Below are 21611 nucleotides of genomic sequence, written 5' to 3' on the forward strand. Positions count from 1 at the left end.
CGCAGGAGCTGCCTCACGCCAGCTTCCCCCGAGCCCTGGAGGCACCGAAACGCCTGCGCCGCCGCCTCCTTCCCTTTGGAAAGAGACCCAAACCGGTCACATTCCCCGCCTGCAAGTGCCACAGAACGGTCCGGTTTGGGTCATGCCAAGCTACCGCCCAAATCCAAACACATCTGCCGGGGAGTAACAGAAATGATTAAAGGACTGCTAAAAATTCCTCGGCTTTGTCTGGCCCTGATTGGAAGCAGTGCTAACGAGAGGCTGTGTGCGGTGCCCGGGGTGCCCGCTCCCCGCAGCCTGGGCACGGGTCGGGGGGGGGTCCCAGGTAGGAGCACCCTGCAAACGCAGGGGTGGGTGGGGTGCACCCTATTTTCCTGAGCAAGCCTTACGTTTGCACTGTACATGTGCCCTTCGGTGTGCGCGGTGGCCGGGACGCAAAGCCAGCCGCTGACCCCCAGCAAGGGCCGTGCAGAGGAAGGAACCCCAGGAGCCGCGGGGAAAGGTGGCAGGAGCCGGCGCGAGAGCCGGCAGAGCTGGGGACAGCGCGGGGAGCCCCCCGCAGGGCTGCGGTCCCGGCGTGATTCCCGGCGTGCTGCCGACTCTGCCTGCACGCTGCCCGTGCAGCCTGCCTGGCGCAGGCCCGTCCCGGCACAGAGGTGGGCAGCAGGTTTTGGGGCAACAGCCCGGCAGGGTCCGCTGATCGCCCCGCGCCTGCGCCTGGGCACGCGGGGCTGACCCGACCTGCGCGGTGGGACAGCAAGACCTCCCGGGCAGGCGATGTGCAGCCGACGGATACGCACGCCTTTCGGCTCACAGAGCGACGGGAAATCGTTCCGTTAATCTTGGCATTAAAAGTCGTAAGTTAAAAATTGCAAAAAATCCTCTGTCTGTAGCACTTGTAGGGCCATACGCCGGACGGGAAGGCTGCTGGGCTTACTGGGCATGGGGAAAGGTGGTTTGGTTGGAAGAGAAACGGAGAGAAGCAACGAGGCTCTGGAGACCTTGGAAAGCTCTTGGCAGCCCACAGGAGTGAGTTATCGGAAATATATGCAGAAGGAATGTTTGTTTGGCAGCTGGTGGCACAGCATTTCCTCATTGCTCAGCAAACACAACACAACCCCACCGTCACGGAGCAAATGAGGTGGTCAGGCTCTTCGGGAGAAGAGTCTGATTTGCATCTTCCCCCTAGACTAGGGTCTCCTGAATGTCTAAAGCTCCTCTGGCCAGGGAAGGGCAGCTTGGAGACCCACGAGGCTGCTCAGAGCCTCCAGGACAGGGCGAGCAGGGAAATTAATGCTTTTCACAGAACCCAGCGCACGGAGATGTCCAAGATACGGGCGCCCAACGTTTCAATTACAAACCTGCTAAAAATCACAGGAAGATGAATTCTAGCATTTTCTAACTACAGTTAAGTGCACCGGGAGGATATTAACTATCTCCCCGGCCCTATTGATCTTCCTGTCTCCCGCTACTACTGGAAACAATTAGAGGTCAATAAGCAACATGAGATGAAATTTACAGCTGCCAGATAAACCATTTGGAAATATTTCCTTGCCCTTTTACATCAGTGGTTCTGTCAATACCGCAATCAAATATTTTTTATGGAAAAGAAAGTATCTTAGAAAATATATCTGTCCTGTCCCACGGACTGGGAGCACAGCGTGTAAATACACAGCCAACGGCTGGCTGCTCGCAGCCCTCAAAGCAAAATCCAGCGTACAAATAGCAGTAAGACTTTCTGTTTTAACAGCACCATCCGTCCGGGAGCCGCACTAATGCATTTACCCTCTCGGTGACCCTGCGAGAAGAAATAATGTTCCTCCTGAAGCAGCCAAGGAGGAAATCAGGGCATGAAAAGGTTGTGGGTGCAGTTTGCAAACGGCACACGAGCAGTGACCCCACAGCCCACGGACGGGGACGTGGAAACGGCTGCGCAACGTCGCTGCAGAGCCCCTGGCTGGGGGCACGCCGCGGGCCCCGTGGTGGATGCACGTGTTGGACCCACGTTGGGTGCAGGTGTAGGACACACATGTTGGATGCATGCCTTGGACACACGCATCGTATGCACATGTTGGATGCATGTGCTGGACTCCACGTTGGATGCACGTGTTGGGTGCATGCATTGCACACATGCCTTGGAGACGCGTTGGAGGCCCACAGCCATGCCAGGACTCCAGGGCACCCGTGCATGCTCTGTGACGGGTCCATAGCCCCACAGAGGTGCCTGGCTGGGCGCAGGACCAGACACGGCACAGCCACATTGCCACGGGGCACTCCCGGGGTCCTGCTGCTGCAGCGATCGCGTCCCTGCCAGCCGCCTCGGCTCCTGCAGCCGGTAACGCAGGCACCGTCACAGTGCTGGGGCGAAGGGTGACAGAATAACCACAGCGGACCTGGCAAAATCACGGCACCCGAGGCAAGTGCAGAGACACCCCAGGGGCGGAGGCACCCCTGCCCCAGCCCCCAGCACGAACACCAGGGACTCAGGGCGACGCACTGGAATCTAATTTGGTTCCTGGCAAGAGAGATCCAACCTGAGGTGACGCACAGTTCTTACATTAAAAAAAAAGCCATGAAGTCTACGCATACATGACAGATTTACTAAAGAAGCAATTCACTGCAGTGCCATCAAGCAAGTGTACGTACAGCTCAATTTTGTAAGGAATCATTCATGGTACATTTAGTAAGGCTCCAGGATGAATGGGCTGAAGCATTCGTTTGCTATTTATCTCCTATTTTCCTTGCTTGTTAACTCCTCCTCCCCGAACTCGGCTGTCACCACACTCCCACCCCTGATCCACCGAGCAGCCGTGGCGGGATGGGGAGAACCATGCCGACGGCCGCCCCGAGCCGCGGCAGAGCCGCGGGACGGCGGAGGGCACGGCTGCCAGGGCAGGCAGGGCTGGGGGCAGGCAGGCAGTCCCACGCTGCCCGCGCTGCCAGAAGGGGCATCTCCAGACACGCAGGACCACCTGCGTTTTAGACCCTGCAGTCACGCACTCCTCCGCCTGCAAGCCGAGCCAGCACGTGGGCAGGTCCCCGGGGGGGTGTCCCGGCAAGCCCTCCTCTGCTCCCGCATCTCCACCTGCACCCTCGGAGCCACCCCGGAGCCAGCCCTGATCTCCCACCCCAGCACCTCTCCTCCCCAGGGCTTTGGTGGTCAGTTCCCGGGTGCCGGCTGGCAGCACACCACCTCCTCCTGCCATTTCTCCAAGGCTGAGGAGCGGCTAACCGCCCATCGCCCTGCAAAGCGCTGCGCCAAACCTCCCAACACCAGCGCCAGCAGCTGCCTCCTTTGAAACAGCCTTTCTCCTGCCAGGTTCCCTTCTGCAGATGAGCCAAATCCCTCCGGCCGCCAGCCCCCTCTCCCTGCCGCCGTCCCCCGCGCTCTGCCCGGCCAGCCCACCCTCCGGCTCGGGGGGCTGCGGGTGCTCTGATGCTCACCATGCTCCCGGCCCGAACAGCCCGGTCGTACCGCGCTTGTGAGACACCCGCCGGTAAGCAGCACTCCAGAGTAATAAATTAAAAGGAAAGCTCTTCCTAAACCAGCCTTTCTCCCCCGAGACTGGGTTAGCTATTCCCTAGGTCCGGCCGCACGCTCCCCGTCCTACGAGCTGGGAGAGGCAGAGCCCGGCGTTGCCCCGTCCCGTGGCACGCTGCCGAAGCAGCCAGCGAGCTGCGGTGCTGGCTCCTGCAGTCTGAGCACGTCTCCCACAGACCCTGCGCGGAGGTGGCCGCTCGTTAAGGGCTTTCTGTCCCCAGACGACCCCTGCGTGTCTCCGGAGGGCTCGGCTGCATCGATGCCTTCATCCTCCCAGTACCCTCAACTTCAGCAGGAAGAGAGACATGCATCTGTGCATACGTGCCGCTGGGAACAATTTTGTCAACAGCACTTTAACATCCAAGTGATTCTCATCGCAGCTGGTACTAGGAGCGCTGGGAACTGCAATAAAAATAGTTTTATAAAATAAATTACCTAGCATTTGCATATACTGTGCATAAAAGCACACACTTGGATGCTGACACTGAAGACTCCCCGGGTCCAGGTCTGGTCTGGTAGCAACGAGGAGAATAGTAAACAGTGAAAAAACCCACTCTCTCCCTGTTATACCAGATGGCAAACAAGGGCTGGAGTGGAAAACTTAGCACTTCTTAATTAAATACCACTTCAGTTCAGAGTCCAACCAGCTCTAGGGCAGCGAACACAACATCGTCTCTCTCTCGGAGGCGAGGGCACTCCAGCTTTCCCGGGGAGGGAGGACCAGGAGCCCGAGAGCAGCCAAACCCTCCCGCAGCCTGCAGCACGGGTGGGAAGGAGGCAGCAGCCCACTCGCTCCGTGCTCACTCCGTGCTTGCTCCATGCTCGCTCTGCACGCTCTGACGACGGTGCCCTGGCCACAAACCCCAGGTCAGCCCCTTACCCTGCCTGCGTTATTCACCAGTTAACCCACAGGCATCAGCTATCCCCTCTGCTCCCTCTGTGCCTGGGATTTTGGGGACACCAGTACCGGGGTGCACTGGGGTATACTGGGGTAACTGGGGTGCACCGGGACACGCCGCACCCTGGTTAATGCCGGAGATGGAGCAGCACCGCAGCCGCCCCAGCCCAGCGCAGCGTGGACGTGCCAGCATCCTTCAGCATAATAAACAGCAGAATAATCCTGCAAAGCAAGGGGCACCCGTCCCACCAAACGCTTTGGCCGTGGTGGCCAGAAAGGCAGGCGGAGAGCCGCCTCGCACCCCTCTACCTGCTGCACCTCTTCTCACCCCGCGTTGGGGTGCCTCGGCAGGAAGGTGTCCCCCGCGCTGCTCCCAGCCCCACACCCCAGGCTGCCCGGGCATCGGATCTCACAGTGACAATCCCCAAGCTGCAAGATCACAAACTTATTTATTCTGAATATTAACGGTACAAACCAAAAACATCTCGCCAAGAAAAGGATCGCCCTTCCAGCAGGCAGGCAGAGAGCACAGGGCGCAGCACCAGACAGATAATCAGCAGCTTTTTCAAGTTACAATGAGTAACTTGAAGGCTGAGAAACAAATGAGCCATGATCTTAAGTTATAACTGGGACATGGTATCCAAATCTGCCAATCTATGGCTTTAGGAGAGCTGGATACGGAAACCTCCCCTGAAGCCCCTACGAGAGATCCTCAGGTGCTCGGTAGCTGCTGAGGGCAGGCTGCCATCAGAGCCATGAGCCCCGAGCAAACCGTGAGTGGGGCCACGCACGTGCGGCCCCAAAGCCGTGCCAGCGGCTACACGTGGCCGAGGGGCTCGAGGTGTGAGGTAGCGCCTGCGCACCGGGCTCAGGAGAGCAAAAACAAGGCTCCAGGACTGATGTGCCTTTCAGCACACGAGAGGGGTCAAACAGACCCACCACAGCTCCCCGCGCCCAGAAAACCCGCTGTGTGCCCGCCTGGCCGTTCCTCCTCCAGCAACGGGCACAGGAAGATGCAGGCTCAAGGATGCAGGAGGCGCAGGAGGCTGTTCACGCGTAGTTGGGAGAGGAAGGCTAACAATCCAGAAGTAGGGATAATCATAGGAGTTAAGCAGAACTTTCCCTTTGCTGGAGGTATCTTCCACCCGAGGCGGAGGGATCCAGCTCACCGCAGAACAGAGACCCCCACCGAAAGCACAGCCGAAACGCAGGTCCCCCTGCGGCACACCGGCCCCCCGTAGAGAGCACGCCCGGCTCCAGCAGCCACGCACGCAGGAACACCCGGCTGCCGCGCAAAACCCCTCTCCGCTCCCCGGGAGGTGGGTTGCTCTACAGCACCCGCTCTTGACCAAAACCCCGGGTGCTCGCCCACATTGGGTGACCCCAACCTCTGCTCGTGATCGCCATGGGTGGCTTCATTTTATTTGCATTTAATTTTATTTGCACCGCAAATCCTCCCTGCCCATCACGGCGATGCCCGGAGCCCAGGCAGGGTCCCTCCGAGCTGCTGTAATTAATGAATAACAACAACCAGCATTCATGCCCGGTACCTGCACCGCCACGGTGCAATAAAAGCTAACGATAACAGAGTAATTTGGCAAGGTCAGAAACGTTTTCTAGCTTCCCAGTAGGTCTCTTTGCCAAACAAGCACCAGGCATCCCCCAAAACTCTGGGCTGCAGCACCCCTGGTGCCCCTGCCCAGACCGCAGAGCTCCGAAGGAAACTGCTCTTCTTCCAGGCCGCTAATACAATTTTCTTTGCTAAACTCCTGAGCAGCGATACATGGGCGTGCTAACAGCCAGCGAGGGTCTCACACATCATCTGCTTTTTACATTACTAAAGGACTGCGTGGGTATTTTGGAGGGCTGGCTATGGAAAAGGCACGGCACATGTGCTTCTACCTCCGGGCTTTGGGGTGTTTACAGCGGCTTGGCCAGACAAGATGAAAGCGAACACACAGAATATTCTTACCTGGATGCTTCGGATTGCCGCTGGCACTGTGCGCTGGAGTTGCTCTATTCCTGTTCCTTTTAAAGAGATCCTCGGCAAAGAGGAAGGAGTGCCTTGAAATTCTCCAAAGCTTTCCTGGATTAAAATAGGAAGGAGAAAAGACAATTCAGTGACTGTTTATTATGGGGGACGCTGGCACACTGGCTGTGTCCCCATTTCCCAGAGCTAACGCTGGACCTGGCTTGGGAAAACCCCCGCTAAACCCACTCTGCAGCCTAACGCCGAGATCTCCCGGAGGGCTGCAGCCCCTCAAGGTGCAGGAGCCCCAGTGGTCTGCGGTTCTGCAGGCAAAAACGATGAGGATTTTTTGGATACACACTCTTAAAACCGAGGGAGGACATTTTTAAATGCCAAAGCTCATAACGATGGTACACGAGCAGCATCCCGTGGGAGCCAAGACGCCCTGTGCGGGAGACAGCAAGTCCTTTGGTGGTCTGAGAGCAAATGTCACCGTTTCAGTGGGGAAGCACTTATTTGAACAACAGCAAACCCCTTATTTTACCGAATCTTTTCAATTTCGAAAACAAACTCGCAGCGAGGGTTCACTATTTGACTAACGGAAAGCTCTGCAGATGGAGGAGATGGCCGTTCAGACACCGAGGAATTTACAAAGCAACCTGTTGAAGCTACACGTGCTCAGCGGAAGGAGGAGGAAGGGTAAATGCAGACCGTGTGTGTCGGCAGTGACCGGGGCTCGGGGGATCGGATGCCAAAGGCTCTCGCTTTGGACAGTACGAGGAGCAAACTCCCAGTCCCCAGCCCCAGCAGCCCCGACGCAAACCCCGGGATGCTGCTTCGAGACACGGGATGAGGGAGCTTCGCTGGATTCAAATGCCATTTCGAATGCATCACCCTGGGAAGAGTGCATGGGAGCCCTGGCCTCGTCGGGGGGAGCACCCCAGCCCGCCGGGGGGGCTCTCTTTCCCCTCTCATTGCAGCCACATAGTACTTTTTGCTCATGAGCCCTTGTCTGCACTAGTTATTAGCGAGGTGGGAGCCTGGCCACCTCTGCCCGAAGCGCTCACGGCTCACAACACCTCTCGCAGCCACACTGCTGCTGGAAGGACGGGAATTCAGATGGTGCATTTCCCGCGGCCCCACCGTATTGATTCCGTGAGTGCAAACATGGGTCCTGACCTGCTCCCACCCCCCGGCTCTCGGGGACACCAGGAGCAGCTCCTGGATCAGTGCATCCCCCCGGCCCCGTGCATCCCCTTGGCCCTGTGCATCCCCCGGCCCCGTGCATCCCCCACTTCCTCCAATCTGGCAGCCAAGCTGGGGGCACAGGGATGTTTTTCACCCAAAGGGGTGTGCACAGGCGACTGTAGCTCAAATGCCACCACACAGGTGACAGGGCACACCGCTCAGGGACTGCCGGGGGGTGCAAAGGGGCGTGCAGGATGCAGGAGCTTTTCCAGGCTGCCGGTCCCGCACAGGCACCATCCTGCGGGTGCTGAGCTGCCCATGACACCTCCGCACCCCAGTCCTGCCTATGCCAGCCAAGGGCTCCCAGCACCTCGCAGGAGAGCCCCTCTGGAAAGCTCGGGGTTAACAGCGTCCCATTCAAAGGGCTTTTTTCTAAAAAACAACATTATTTACAGCTCCTACCCCTCAAGCGTAAATTTGCAGCCCCGCCATTAAGCACAGACAAAAGCCTTTAACCAGGCTGGGGCAGGGGTATTCGCAGCCCAGGCTGGGGGGGGCCTTAAGCTCCCCATGAACGCAAACCTGGGGCGGCCGTGCGCCCTGGTGCTGGAGCCGCGGTGAAAAGCGGAGCATCCCGGAGCACCCTCGTCCTCGGGAGCCACGCGGGGCTGAGCTGACCCCGTCACCGCTGCCTGCCCGTCGTGACATGGAAACCTATTAGCCGCCTGGCCGGCAGACACCGTTAGCTGAAAGGGAGGCAGACCCAGAAAAACCAACATCACTCCCCCTGGGCCCGCCACCCCCCATCCTTCCCACTCTCACTGCTATCCATCCTTTTATTAGCCATCCCGGGCATCCCTCCCAGCTGCAGGCACCCTTCCAGTGGGTGCCCGCTGAAATCAAATGGTCATGGATGAGGAAAGAGGAGCCAGGATGCTCCCAAGTTCTTTGGAAGGGCAGTTTCTCATTTCTGCCAGCAGTAATTAAGGACCACTTACCAGATGGAATAAACTGGCAATTTCTTTAGTGGTGACAAAAATGGGGTATCCTTCCAGCTGCAGCGTAGCCGGGGCTCGAGCATCGCGCTGCAGAGCTGTGAGCCTGCTCGCCAGCCCAGACCCCCGCAGAGGGGCTCGGGTGGGCTCCTGCCCTCCTTCCTCTTTTCGGATGGAAGGAAGGTGGAAGGAGAGATTAAATCCTTCTTCCCAGGGCAGTCCGGAGAGCGGGAGGTTATATTACGCAACAAAGAGCCACTGCACCTCCCTGCAAAATGATGTGCTGCTAAAACTCCAGTTAATTCTTGCATTCGACCTTCATAGCCTAATCTGGTTAATGTGGTTCAGGGGCTGAGCAAGCCCCATCTCCCCGCACATAATTCAATAACGGTTTGAAGAGCGAGATCCTCAGATGCTTATGTTGTCATGGAATCCATGAAATAAGATTAATCGGGGCAGAGGAAAAGAAAGTGAGAAATCGGAGCCTCGTTGGGGAGGATAAGAGGAGCTGAGGAGCATTGCCATCGCATACCCATCGCGCTCTCACCTGAAGATCTCCGAAACAGGAGACAAAAGTCCTCTTAAACACGGAGACTTGCCACCCCTTCGCAGGAGGAGCAGCGCGTCAGGCTGCGCAGGGTCTCCAGCAACAATTCACAGGTCGGGCACTTCTCCGGGGACAGAAAAGGTACCAGAAAATGGTCTGAATTATTGCCGTTTCGCGCCAGCCCGCGGAGCCCCTGGGTGCAGCCCGTGCTCTGCTGCAGGGAGCGATGCAGCTCCGCCTCGGTCCTCGGCTGGGGCAGAGCCCTCTGCACCGCTCCCGGCGCCTCACCTCGTCAATGGGCTGTACAGCTTTGATTAACTGTGTTAATTAGGGGAACATGGGAAACTCAGGGATGAGAAACGCTATAAATCTCCTCCTGCAAAGAAGAAAATAATTCTTGAATTGATTTTGAGTGGCCAGGGAGCAATCTGCGGAGCAAAGGGCCCTGCTCTGAAACGAGGGGCACGTCTCGCCCGCGAGGAGCTCTTCCCTTCCAGTTAACGAAACAGCATCAATTTGTCTCTACCCACCTCGCTGCCCTGGGGCCTCAGGAGCAGATAATGCCCCGCAGCTTCTCCAGCTCCATCACCACCAAGGCACCGGCCAATGAAATGCAGCAGCATCTTGCACGTCTGTTTTCCATGCCTCTTTCTCCGGGTTTTGATGGTTCCCTGGAGAATCGGAAGGATCCTGCTCCGCATCGTGGAGTGCAGACAAGAGAAAGGTGTGTTTCTGTAGGCAAAATTAGGATGCTCGGATTCAAACGGGATCCCCGGGCTGCCGCTGCAAGCCGTGACCCAGCCGGTCCCTCTCCCCTGGGACCCGCCGGCACCGACGCGTGTTGCCGCCCTTGAAATAATTTCCAGGGCACCTGAGCACTGCCGAACTGCACCGAGACAAATTCTGGTATGCGGGCTGATCGCGGAAGGCAGCACTAAATCAAACCCACTGCTCTCGTTATGTACCAGAGGTGGAACCGAGCCATAACAGTTGGATATGGATCTGTACAGTCCCTGATTTAGGGGTGGGCTGAATTTCATTCATATCCCACCCGACACACAAGCATTGGGTGGTTGGTTTTCCAGGAGGTGGGAAAAAAGAGAACGCATTTTAAAAGGAAGGAGAACAACTTTCTTCTCAGGCCTCCTTAATGTTGCTCTGAACATCTTACGGCAGAAATCACTCCAGAGATCATTTAGACATGCTTAGCTGATAATTTAAGCTTATAATTAAAAAATGATTTATTGACAGAAGCTTTAGTGGAAGAAGTTGTTAGAGTTTCATGTTAAATCTATAAAAGTCCTCATTCAGATCCTTTAGATGCGAGGATTATTTATAACAAGCCCTTATACCTAGAGGGCTGGGGTGAGAATAAAATCTTTGTACCTGCTCCATTTCCCCCACGGGGATAAATCCTTCTCGGTTAATACTCAGACAGGATAGGACCTGAGGAATCACTTCGGTTTCACACTTCATCGTGCGTGCCCTCAACCAGTCTGCCAGGATTTCCTTTGCTCATCAGAGAAGGCAAACCCAAGCGCCTCGGCTCCCTGCGTCGTGCGCGCCGCTGCACAACCCAGCTAAGGGCAAAATACGATCAGCGGGTGCAAGCAGGGACAAAAAGTCAGGGAGGGACCTGATGAAAAATAACGTCGCTACGTGCCACCTGCAAGGAGGGCCTGCCCAGCCTTCAGAGCACGCGGCTCATAACCCACCTGTGACGGCACAGTGCATACTTAATGATGTTTAAAAACTCAACTTTTATCTCCAGGGGGTGCACGGCTGGGAAGGGACTTTCGGGAGTCATCCAGTCTGCCCCGGGGCTTTCCATCTACAACAGCGTGACCCAAAGCTGGGGGAGATGGGGAAGACCTGGCCCTGGTGGAGACCCTCCTGCCCACGGAGGAGGGCAACTCTTCCCATCGCCCTCGATGTTCAAAAATATCGCATCAAAATGAAGGTGGAGCACGGAATACTTACAGCTGTGAGCAAAATATTTACCATCTTGCGGGAAGATGACAATTAGAGCAAACATCTTCTGCGAGATAAGGAAAACGTTGGTTCCTGCAGATTTTACAACAGATTCTGCTCTTGGCAAGGCCAGAAGAAATCCAGGGAAATGTCGTTGGTCACAGCAAAGTTCCTCCTTTTTCCTTTTTAACAGTCGTTTTGGGTCAAAGTCTTTCCCTGCGTGCTCTAAATACGCTCTGTCCACAGCGGTGATGCAAGCAGGAGAGATGGCACGTGATGGCCTTCTGCTAAGCAGCTCCGTGTTACTTTACTCAACATTTACTCTGCGTGGTGCCCACAAATCCACCCGATGGGAGAAGGTAAATATTTCCCAAGCTGACGCTCTCCCAGAGGAATGCTTGCGCATCGCTCAGCTATGCTGGAAATGAATCACCTTTCAAATATTTGCTTTATCTTACCTTACCGTATAATTACCATCTCAACTCCCCCACCGATTTTATTTTGTGAGCAGTTAAGTAGTTGGCCTTAAACCCATGACGGAGGCAGCGCAGCCTGAGAATGATGAAGACGCGGGGATGCTGCGGGAAGGCAGCACCCGGACTACAGCTTCCATCATGCACTTTTCCCCCGGGACCTGCAACCCGTCCCCCATCCCAGCCTTGCTCCGAGCCGCAGCAGCCGCAGTGCCGGGTGGCATCCCAAAACCTGCCCGACAGCGGAGATAAAACCTCCCAGCCCCCCATCCGGGGGACGCCCCGCTTGCCCCTCTGCAGTGACAGCAACCCTCCCCATCCCCCTTGTCGGAAAAGTTGTAATCTAAGCAGCCCGTAGCAGCGAATTATATAGCTTTAATTAGTATTTAATTTAGATTGGAGAAGATAACTATTATATGTTTACTAAATATTAATTAATTATTTAAGATATATTTGTTGCAGCTCACAACAATGCGATAGATGTGTATCGGGCCTCCGTTAAACCCCAACAAATACGTGCTTTTAACAAACAATCAGCTTTTAAAGTGTAATAGCTATTGCACGAGATGAAATTAAAAGATTAGCCGGAGCCGGCGCGTGATTTTGATGCTGGGTGAGGGAGCCGAGCAGCGGAGGGGCCGGGGCACGACGCCCGGTGCTGGCTCCGGTGCGCCGCCGGCAGCAGCCCCCCCAGCGCCGGCGGCCCGGGATGTCCCGGCACCCCTCCCGGCCGGGAGCGCTCCTCCGTCCTGTGGGCTACAGGCAGCCGTCTGCGAGGCAGCAGGAGAAACCGACGCCCGATCAGCAGCGTGCGGATGAGAGGGGACTGTCACAAACAATGACTTTCTTTATCCCTTTGCGTTTTGTTCCCATGGCATGAAGGTCAGGAGGAAAGCAGATTTATTAAGGCATAAACAAACTGCATAAATGCTTATGGTAATTCCACTTCCGTTAAAAATACCGGTTATTTTTAAAGCTACTTTAAATTATCTCCTTTCTAATGAAAACTCACATGTAATCTGTTAGTGAGGGATGTCTGTTGAACCATGAATTATTCAAAGAAGTCTCTGTTCTGTTATCTGGAGTCTCTGGAGATTATTCCCACCATTGTCCGTTGTGATGGGTCATTATGCACTCTGTGAATTTAATCTTTTAGGCTATCCAGCAGCACAGAAAAAATGTATGAATAACAATTTTCCTGTAATAACCTTCAACTAACCTTTCAACCAGAGTGAGTAATTCCAATCCTATTTTCACATCAATAGAAGAGTCAAAGCTAGGCAATTATCTCTTATCTGTTCCATAACCCTCCCCCTTTAATTTTTAAAAAGGATGTTAAAGTACTTACTGGAGGCAAGAAGAAGAAAGGAGGCTGGAATGAAGTATGGGCAAATTTTGATGAACAGTGATAGGGGTGCGGTTTAGATAATTATTAATTTCTCCCCCCCTCTCCCATTTTGCCGCATTCCTCCATTCCCAGCGGCACACCAGTTGCCTCACCCACGTCCCTGCTGGGGCAGGGGGAGGATCACCCCCCCCTCCAGCGCCGCGGGTCCCCCCTTCTTGCCCTCGGTCTGCTTGGGAAAGGACACGGAGCGGGTGCAGTCACCAAGGGCTCAGGGCTCTGAGCAGGTGCCCTGCCTTATCAGGCTCCTGGGGTGCCCAGGCGGCTCTCTCGAGGGGTAACAGAGCCCCAACCCGCTCACCAGCACCCCCAAAACCTCAACCCTGCCTCCTGGGGATGGCGAGGAGAATCGGACACACGCGAGAGGTGGCACGCGGGCTCGGGCCAGCCGTGGGACCAGCCCCGTGCAGCATCGCGCAAGGGCTACCCGCTGGCATCCCCGGGGGTCCCCGGGGGGGACGCGAATCCGCAGGGAGGTGGCAGGCAGCAACAAGGAAGCGCTGGCGAATCGCTTCTGTTTGGATTCCAGTTTGCTCGGTCGGGCACCGCACCAGCCATGTTTGAAGGTCAGAGGTTTGTGATGATAAGCCAAGAATGAGTAAGCTGATTGCCAGCCTCGAACTCTCTGGTGGGAATTTCTATCGGCTGAACTCCGGAAAAAACCTCTCCAAGGCTCAGGAAGGGACATTTTATCAGGGAGGGAGGCTCAGCTGGGGGTAGGAGCCGGGGGTCGGGGACCGGGACCTGGTTCCAGCCCCGTTACTGAACGCTGCGGGTTTGGGGAAGGCAGGAGTAAAACCGAGTGGGGAGAAGTGCCCAGGCACGGCTCTGACCCCCGCGCAGCGCCCGGCTCCCCCTGCTCCCCACCCGCTCGAAGCACCTTTCTCAGCTGGTCGGACATGGGGAGCAAGGGAAAGCCCCCGCTGCTGCCAGGCACGCCGCGGGGAGCTGCCGAGACCAGGGATGCGGGTGCCTCGCTGTATCTTTTATCTGCCTCATCTAACCTCTGTTCACAAGGTCTTTCAGGATGAAACCCTTCACGCAGTGCCAACAGGAGCGGTGCAGCGGTGCCGGCCCCAGCGCAGCCCCGAGGCAGCAATGCAGCCCTGCTGCGTGTCCCCGCCAGCCCAGGCTCGCGCCGAGCCCCTTCCCCCAGGAACACCAGCCCTGCTGAGCCCCTGCAAGACCCCACCGCAGACATGAACGGTGCTGCACCAACTGCCCCATCCCCGGCACCTTCCCTTCGCAGACGGACCCACCTCTCCAGAGCGGGAACCCCAAAACACCTCGGGGTGCTGTTGTCCTTCAGAGCCCCCCATGCTGAGCGGCTCCATCCCGCGCCCCCCGTGCCGTACCCGCACCCCGCGCCGCAGCCGTGCAAACAGATCAGCCCAAGACCCGCACCTCTGGTGCTCTCCCTCTCGACGGGGATTCCTGATGTGACTTTGCTGTTGGAGGAACCCGGAACATCTGCTCTGAATTAAAAGGCCCTGGATTTTCAAGGTCAAGGCTGCAGCAGTGGCAGAGCTGCCTGTCCTGGCTTGGGCCCCTGTTAAAATATGGACTATTACACATAGGCAGACATACATATATATATACACAGAGCAAGAGTCGCAACCGCAGCTTTTGCCGTGTCCTGGCAGAGCCTGTGCGTACCCTGGCCCCAGCTGTGGTTGCTGCGAACACAACAGCATCCAACAATGCAAATCCCCTTCCCCAGTAAGTGTATAAAATTGCCCTATTTGCACTTGCTATTTCCTTCAGGAACAGAAATATCACCGGAGTAATCTTGGCCGGATTGCCAGCGCTGTGCTGCAGAAGGATCGCATTTGAAAGTCTAATGACAGACATATTCCTCCTAATCAGAACAGTAATTTCATGGGCAAAACACCCCATTGTTTTGCAGAGAATGGCAACCAGGAAACAAGAATGCCGCACTAAACATTAATTGTATCAGTGCCCAGGCGTTTAAGAGAACAGGGACTTCTCAGAGCAACGCACACCCCGGTTTTTGGGACAGTTGTCTTTAAGAGCCCTGGAAGTGGATGAGAAGGCTGATCTGCCGCCAGCTGGCAGGCTGGCGCGCTCCGGATAAATGCAGACTATTGTTCGGGGCTTTTACAACAGCACCATCAAGCAAAGAGGAAAGAAAAAAAAAGTAAAAATAATAATAAAAAAAAAAGTCAGCTGGCAGCGCAGAGGTGAGGGCAGGAACAGGGACGCTCCGTGCACGGGGCTGGTGGGCAGCGCTGCCCGGCACTGGGACGCCCAAGGTGCCCCCTGCCACGCGGAGGGGTGCTGGGTGCCGGCTCGCCCCACGCATCCCGCTGGCAGCTGAGCTGCTGGCTCGGCCCGGGGCTGCAGTGCCGCCCAGCCCGCATCCTGCCCGGCTCGGGGCCGCGGCCAGCACCCCTCGCCAGCGGGCACCCCCCCGGGGAGCTGGCTGTTCTCCGGAGCTGGGGAGCACCAGCGACGCACACTATAAATCAGGGTAGGAAATCAACGCCCGGCCCCTTGCTCATTGGGGAAGGTTAACAGTCAGACCGTGTTTTGGGGGAAATTCTTTTAACATGAGCTTCCCCCGTGCAAACCGCCCAGGCTTTGCCCCTACATGGCCAGGCACAACCGTCCCCCGGCCCCCAGGCAGCCGGAGCGGAGCATCCCGGCACGCGGGGCTCGCCATGCTGCCTGCGCCGCCGACAGCAGGTTGCGTTAGAGCCGACCTGTTTACTCTCCATATTGCAAGCGCTCCCCAGTTCACGCCGCTTTAAGCCGATTAGAGAGCGGGAGGTGTTGCTCAAATGCACTTGCCGTGCGTGTCCCGACACGTCTGCCGCGCCGCAACGCCTGTCTGGCCGGCTGAAATGTTTGAGCGGCGCTGGCCAAGTCTCTATAAATTACTTCTTAGTCACCCAGACTAAGATCTCCGTGCCACATCTCAAAAATAGCTGTAGGCTGAGAACAGACTTCTAAAAAGCAATTAAAAAGACCCAGAAAGTAAACAGAGCAGGGTGAAAACCCAGAAGTCTCCCAAGTCGGAGCTCTGCTGGGTCTGCCCATAAATGCCATGCAATTTTCTATCGAGGGGGTTGGAAATAAATCAGGGCACTTGTGAAGAGCGCGGCGAGGTGCATTTGTCACGCTGGACGTTCCTGGGCTACCAAGAGGAGAGCGGCTCTGCAGGCAGGCTGCCGGCCCGCCGGAGGAGCAGGCAGGAACGCCTCCATCCCCCGCGAAGGCAGGCGTGGGCAGAGAGGAGGAGGCGGCGGCGTCAGCAGCCCTTTGGGGGCTTTGTTTGCTTGTTTGCTTCTTCCATTTGTTTGGTCCCCAACTAAAAGTAGCAGGAGCGCTGCGTTCAGGATGAGCACTAGTGTGGGTCAGGACCTGCATGCTGCCGGGGGGCCTGCGGATGCTGCCGGGGGCTCGGGGACACCGCTGTCCCCAGCCCTGCAAAACCACCGGCCTCAATGGAGACCTCGCACGAGGCCCCACCAGCACATACCAGACCCTCCTCTCGCAGGGGACCCGCCAGCCGGTGACCCAAGGGAGGAAGCATCACTTCCCGAAGACCTGAGGAGCATCTGGGCTCCCAGAGATGTCGTGAGCAAGCCCGTGCCCCAAGCAGATGTGCCACATCTGCACTGTCCCCCACGGGTGGGCACCGAGCTCTCCCCACGGCCCCCAGCCGCTTCCCAAGGCTGCCTTTGCCCAGGGACCCAGCCAAGGAGTCTCCGTGAGGATCTCACCAATTGATATTTCTGGACTCCTCAAACGTGAACTCGCACAAACACTAACGTTGGACTGAGACCCAGCACTTGCGCTGTAAAATTATGCCCTATCAACAACTACGCTTCCTCCAGAGGAATATAGTATGTGGTTTAGTGACTCCAGTTGGCTTTAAAGCCTGAAATACAATTGTGCTGCCTGTGGCCAAATTTCCACTCAGACAATTTTTAAAAGTGCAGTCGCATGTCTAGGCTTACGGGTGTCTGGATGCTCGTCCTCAAAGTCCCCGCGGGAGCTGACAGCCGGTGCCCCAAGCGCTCAACACATCTGCTCAGCCCCAGGAGGTGGGTGGAAAGGTGACCCCGGGAGCTGGGGGTCAGCCCCCTCCATTGGCACAGGACCGTGGGCTCGGGAGGGTCACTGGAGAGGTCCCAGCACCCACTGCAGCCGGGTGCTGCAGATGCAACAGAAGATGCACCGGGCAGCACCAGGACACAGCAGCCTGCGCATCCACCACGGTGCCATGGAGAGCATGTGGCATGCTCCATCCCCCATGGTCGGCAGGGATGGGGTCGGCAGGCAACCTGACATCCCAAGGGTGGGAAGAGCAGCCGTATCGCAGGCAAAGCTTGGACCACAGCGCGTGGTCCTCCCCGTTGAGATCCGCGCGTGCTGCCTGGGCAGGCAGACACCACCACCTCATGCAACTAGTTTCCACGTGGGTGGAGGGGAAGAAGAGCCTTGGAAGAGCCGCTGAGCAGAACAGCAGGGCTATCTCCTGACGGGAAGTTATTTGAGAGCCGGGAAGGTTGGTGAACCCCTGGCCAAAGCCAGCTCTGCTGAGTCAGCACTGCAGATAAAGCCCGCAGCGGCGCAGACGGGCACAGTTAAAGCTCCTCTTTGGGGGCACATTCACTTACCTGCCCCACGGCCGGGGTGAAGAGCAGAACGCCGGACCCCGGAGCCCCGTCCCCATGCACCGCAGCGAGATGGAGAGGTGCCCACCACCGAGCCCCCCGTGCTCGCCCGGCCGGGGGCCCTGCCACGCCCTGCCCTGCTTTCCCCTGTTTTGCAGCAGCAGTGGCAACCAGAGCCAGCACGCCGCCCCTTCCCGGTTCCATCTGCCCCACCGAATTGCAGAGCAAAACGCCCAAAACACGTTACTCCCAGGACCAGCGGCGGAGAGTGGGAGCTAATTTGCTGGCGCGGCTCCGCACGGCTCCATCCCCCCTTGCTCCGGTGGTGGCAGCGGCTGGGGCAGAGCAAACACGAATGAGGCAGCGAAGACAAACATTTTGTCAGCGCTGACAAAGGTGAGCTTTTATTAAAGCAAAAAAAAAAAAAAAGAAAAAAAGAAAAAAAATTAATTGGGACAGCTTCCAAACGAGCCCTTGCGATGAAAGAGGGCGCAGCGGGGAGGCAGGTGTACTTACCCGCCGAACGAGAGCCATCTAAAGCCGACTGCAAGCAGGTAATTTCAGAGACAATGATTTAGAGCGAAGCACAGAGAGGATTTCGGAAACCATGGCACCGGGTCCCCACGGTGCTCATTAAGGTTGTACAGATTGCATTTCCCATCGCCCCGCTAGCCCTCCAAAGTGCCTGTTATTAATTCATAAAAACATTGCAAGAGTGATTGAATCCAATGATTACTGGAGCAGGCAAACACAAGAGATGGTAAAATATTCTGTCTCTCTCTATCAAGGCTCTCTGAGCACAAAAAAAAAAGGGAAAAAAAAAAAAAAGGTGTTGTGAAATATTAATCAGAGCTGTTTGCCCCTGGGCAGCAAGCGGGGAACGGTGCAATCAATGTAGCGCAAGCTTTCCCGGTGACATCTATTTGAGAAGCTGATTACTGTGGGTAAACATAACTAAATATTCTGGATCTTTGGATTTCACCTCTAGTGTCGCCACGAAAATCCGATTCCCTTATCATCCCTCCGCAGGCGCGGCCCGGGGGGATCCGCAGCGCTGCTCCTGCCGCAGCGGGCGGGGGTCTGACAGGGACGGCTTCAATTGCATTCTAAACATCAGCGCAGGGGACGATCGGCTGCAAGACGTTGCAGGAGCCCCTGGCAGACCAGAGGATTTATTGCCTGCTACGATCCCGGAGAGTGTAACTAATGGATTGAAGACACATAGGGAGTGCAAACAATTAATAGAAAATTAAGAGAAAGCAGCGTACTAGCACCGCTACAGCCAGACCTGGAAGTGCCGTCCCGCGGCTCCGGCGCTGATGCCCCCACGACCCCCAGCCGCCCAGGCAGCGGAGGGCAGGGCGAGGACAACGCCGCCGCCCCTACCAATCACCCCGCGCTCCTAATGAAGCTCTCGCCGCTAAGGTTGCTGTTAATTAGCTATGAAGCCTAATCTAATTGTTTCAAATATAATTGAATTTAGTAGAACCATCCGTGTCGTTATTTCTCGGCGGCTGCCGGAGGCGGCCGGGCTCTCGCGGCGCACCTGGGCACCGGTGGAGGTCGCCTGGCAGCGGCAGGGATGCTGCTGCCCGCATCCCCTCACGGCGGCAACCGGCCTTGCCCTGCCTTTCTGTCAACACTGCCTTTCCACCTATTATTTTTTCCTGGGCTTGTCTATCATCTCCCAAAACGCAGAAAACTTTGGGCTGAAAAAGGGTTTTTCCAGCGACCAAAAATATCAGAGTATCATTTTTTTAAGAAAACCTCCCAAATTCTCAATAGACGAAAGAATTGGAGTGAAATTATTTTCTCACAAAGCCATTTTTCTTTGGGAAAAAAACTTCAGTAAAATTTTCAACTGGTTCTAGTTCTCAGGAAGCTGTTAATTACTTGTCATGCACTTCTAAAATAATTCTTCCCTCTTCCAACCTCCGCAGAGCCTTGGCCCACACAGGCTCTGCTTCCCCCCGCCGCTTGAAATGCCTCCGCGCAGCCAAAGCAAATGACTCTGGGAGCCTAACATGCATCTCTCCCAGATGTTCAGGCACTAAAACAAGCATTAAGGAAATGTGTGCGAGAGTGATGATGGACTCCTTTCATTGTCAGACTTTCCTGGCTTGGCAATTACACCGGGGCTGGCGCTGATACGACGGACGAGAAGCCGTAAGGACGCTGACGGAGCGGTGTGTGAGCACCAGCCGTTTCCAGGAATGTTTTTGCTAAACATGGTGTTTTGCTTTCAGCCGAGCTGGCTCGGACGAGGAGGGCTTTCCCTGAGCAGAGAGGTCCTCGAAGAGCAGCAGGCAGGGCGGCAGCCCCTGGCTTGCACCCACCTCCGCTCCACAGATGAGTTTCTGTGCGAGGCTTCTTCTGCCTGGGGAGCAGGGGATACCTCAGGCGGGTGCTACGTCTGGAAGAGCTTTTTTTTTACTCTTTTGCTCATTTATGATGGTCAGACTATTCTCTTACCAAGCTGTGAACCCCAAAACACGCAACCAAAATGCACAAACCTACAAAGCCCAGACAACCTGCTCCCTCTGGATGTACGTAATCCATCTGAAACACAAACGTGCATTTTTGTTTTGCTTTGGGGTGAATTCTTCCTGGACTTACAGGTCTCCTTATCCAGAGCTCATACATAACCTACTTATTATCACATCACAGCTTCTCTCCCGTTGCCCAGCCGATACGAGTAACATTTCCCCATACTCATGCAATCGTGACTTTCTTTTTCTGACCCCAGTACTCTCCCTGCACATTCATTTCTTTCCAATTCATTCCAGTTCTGAACCATCTGGGGACTGTACCAACGCAAGACGTGCACTGCACAGCAAGGGCTTGTTTGCAAGCCCTGCTAGGTTCCTTCCAGCCTTTGACACCAGCTACCCCAGCGCAGCCCCTTCCCCAGGTCCTCCATCCTCCGGTGAAGCCTGAGCAGTCACACACAGATGTAAAACGCCCACCCTGACACCAGCATCTTCAGCCTTCCTGGATTTCCCCGGGCTGCCTTGGGTTTGGGCTCATTCTTAACCTTTTCATGCAAGGAGTTCATGGGGCGATGGGCAGTGCCTCCGTCCCCAGCGGACGCAGTGGAGGGACCAAGCCGAGACCTGCAGTGCCCGTTCAATCCACCGCAGGAGCCTGAGAACAAGCCTGGGCATCTTTGTCAGGGTACCTCAGAGCATCTCCCTGCTCAGGTTCAAATCCTGCAACGCTCGGACAGGCAGCTGAAGCACTTCGTGTTTAATTGCAGGGGAGTGCACATTTTATATATAAAAATTTGTACCACTTAAGTTCCATTAGGAGGAGACAACTCCGAAATGTGAAAAGCAGCATTATCCTTATGTAACAATAAAATTAAAAATTCGGAGCAGTAAATAGAGATGGGCTGATCTCAAGAGGGCTGGCGATTAAGTCCAGTTCAACTGAGTGCTGGGATGATTTAAACCGCTTGTGTGTACAAACCCGGGCTGGGAATCTCAGGGGAACCCATGTGAAAACTTTCGCCTGTCCTGAATTTCAGTGGACGACCAAAAACGACTTTTCCTGTGGTGGTTCAGTGTTTTTAATTCCAGATCCCTGAAGAAAACAGGAAATGTGGAGTCAGATGGGAAGAAGTCAGCCACATTTTTGACCTAATAAAAAGGTCCTTATTCAACAGCCAGGCAAAGTGATCTGGAGTTTCCCCTTACCCTGCCTCCTCCTAGTCGTACGGATCCTGCAGCATCCCCCGCCGCAGTGCAGGGAATGGGACAAAAGACTTAAAAATGACCAATGTCACCCGAAATTCGAACTAGAAGAGAGGGGAGGCCAGCCTGCTGCAGCTCCCACGCTCGTCGCTCGCAGGGGCGCATGTGGCTCGCCCTGAAATGCCATCCAGCTGCCCGCCAGCCAGCCACGCTGCCTGCACTCGCCCTGCCTGACCCACGCAAGCACGTCGGACACGGCCGCCGGCCCTGGGCGGGGGCTCTCGGGGAA

At 56.0% G+C, this 21611-nt stretch overlaps 1 protein-coding gene across 1 annotated transcript in view; it reads right to left on the minus strand.

Annotated features, from left to right (window-relative positions):
• LOC142086494 (uncharacterized) overlaps positions 1-21611 on the minus strand; it is a 76322-nt gene that overhangs the window by 20075 nt on the left and 34636 nt on the right. The window contains exons 6-10 of the mRNA XM_075159553.1: positions 14392-14536; positions 12595-12718; positions 9669-11527; positions 9139-9514; positions 6412-6525 (exon numbers count right to left, since the gene is read on the minus strand). Of these exons, the coding sequence (XP_075015654.1) occupies positions 12658-12718; positions 14392-14536 (206 nt within the window). The 3' untranslated portion in view covers positions 6412-6525; positions 9139-9514; positions 9669-11527; positions 12595-12657. The remainder of the gene's footprint in view (positions 1-6411; positions 6526-9138; positions 9515-9668; positions 11528-12594; positions 12719-14391; positions 14537-21611) is intronic.

The sequence above is a fragment of the Calonectris borealis genome, chromosome 11 (assembly GCF_964195595.1).
Source record: "Calonectris borealis chromosome 11, bCalBor7.hap1.2, whole genome shotgun sequence".
Taxonomy (NCBI): domain Eukaryota; kingdom Metazoa; phylum Chordata; class Aves; order Procellariiformes; family Procellariidae; genus Calonectris; species Calonectris borealis.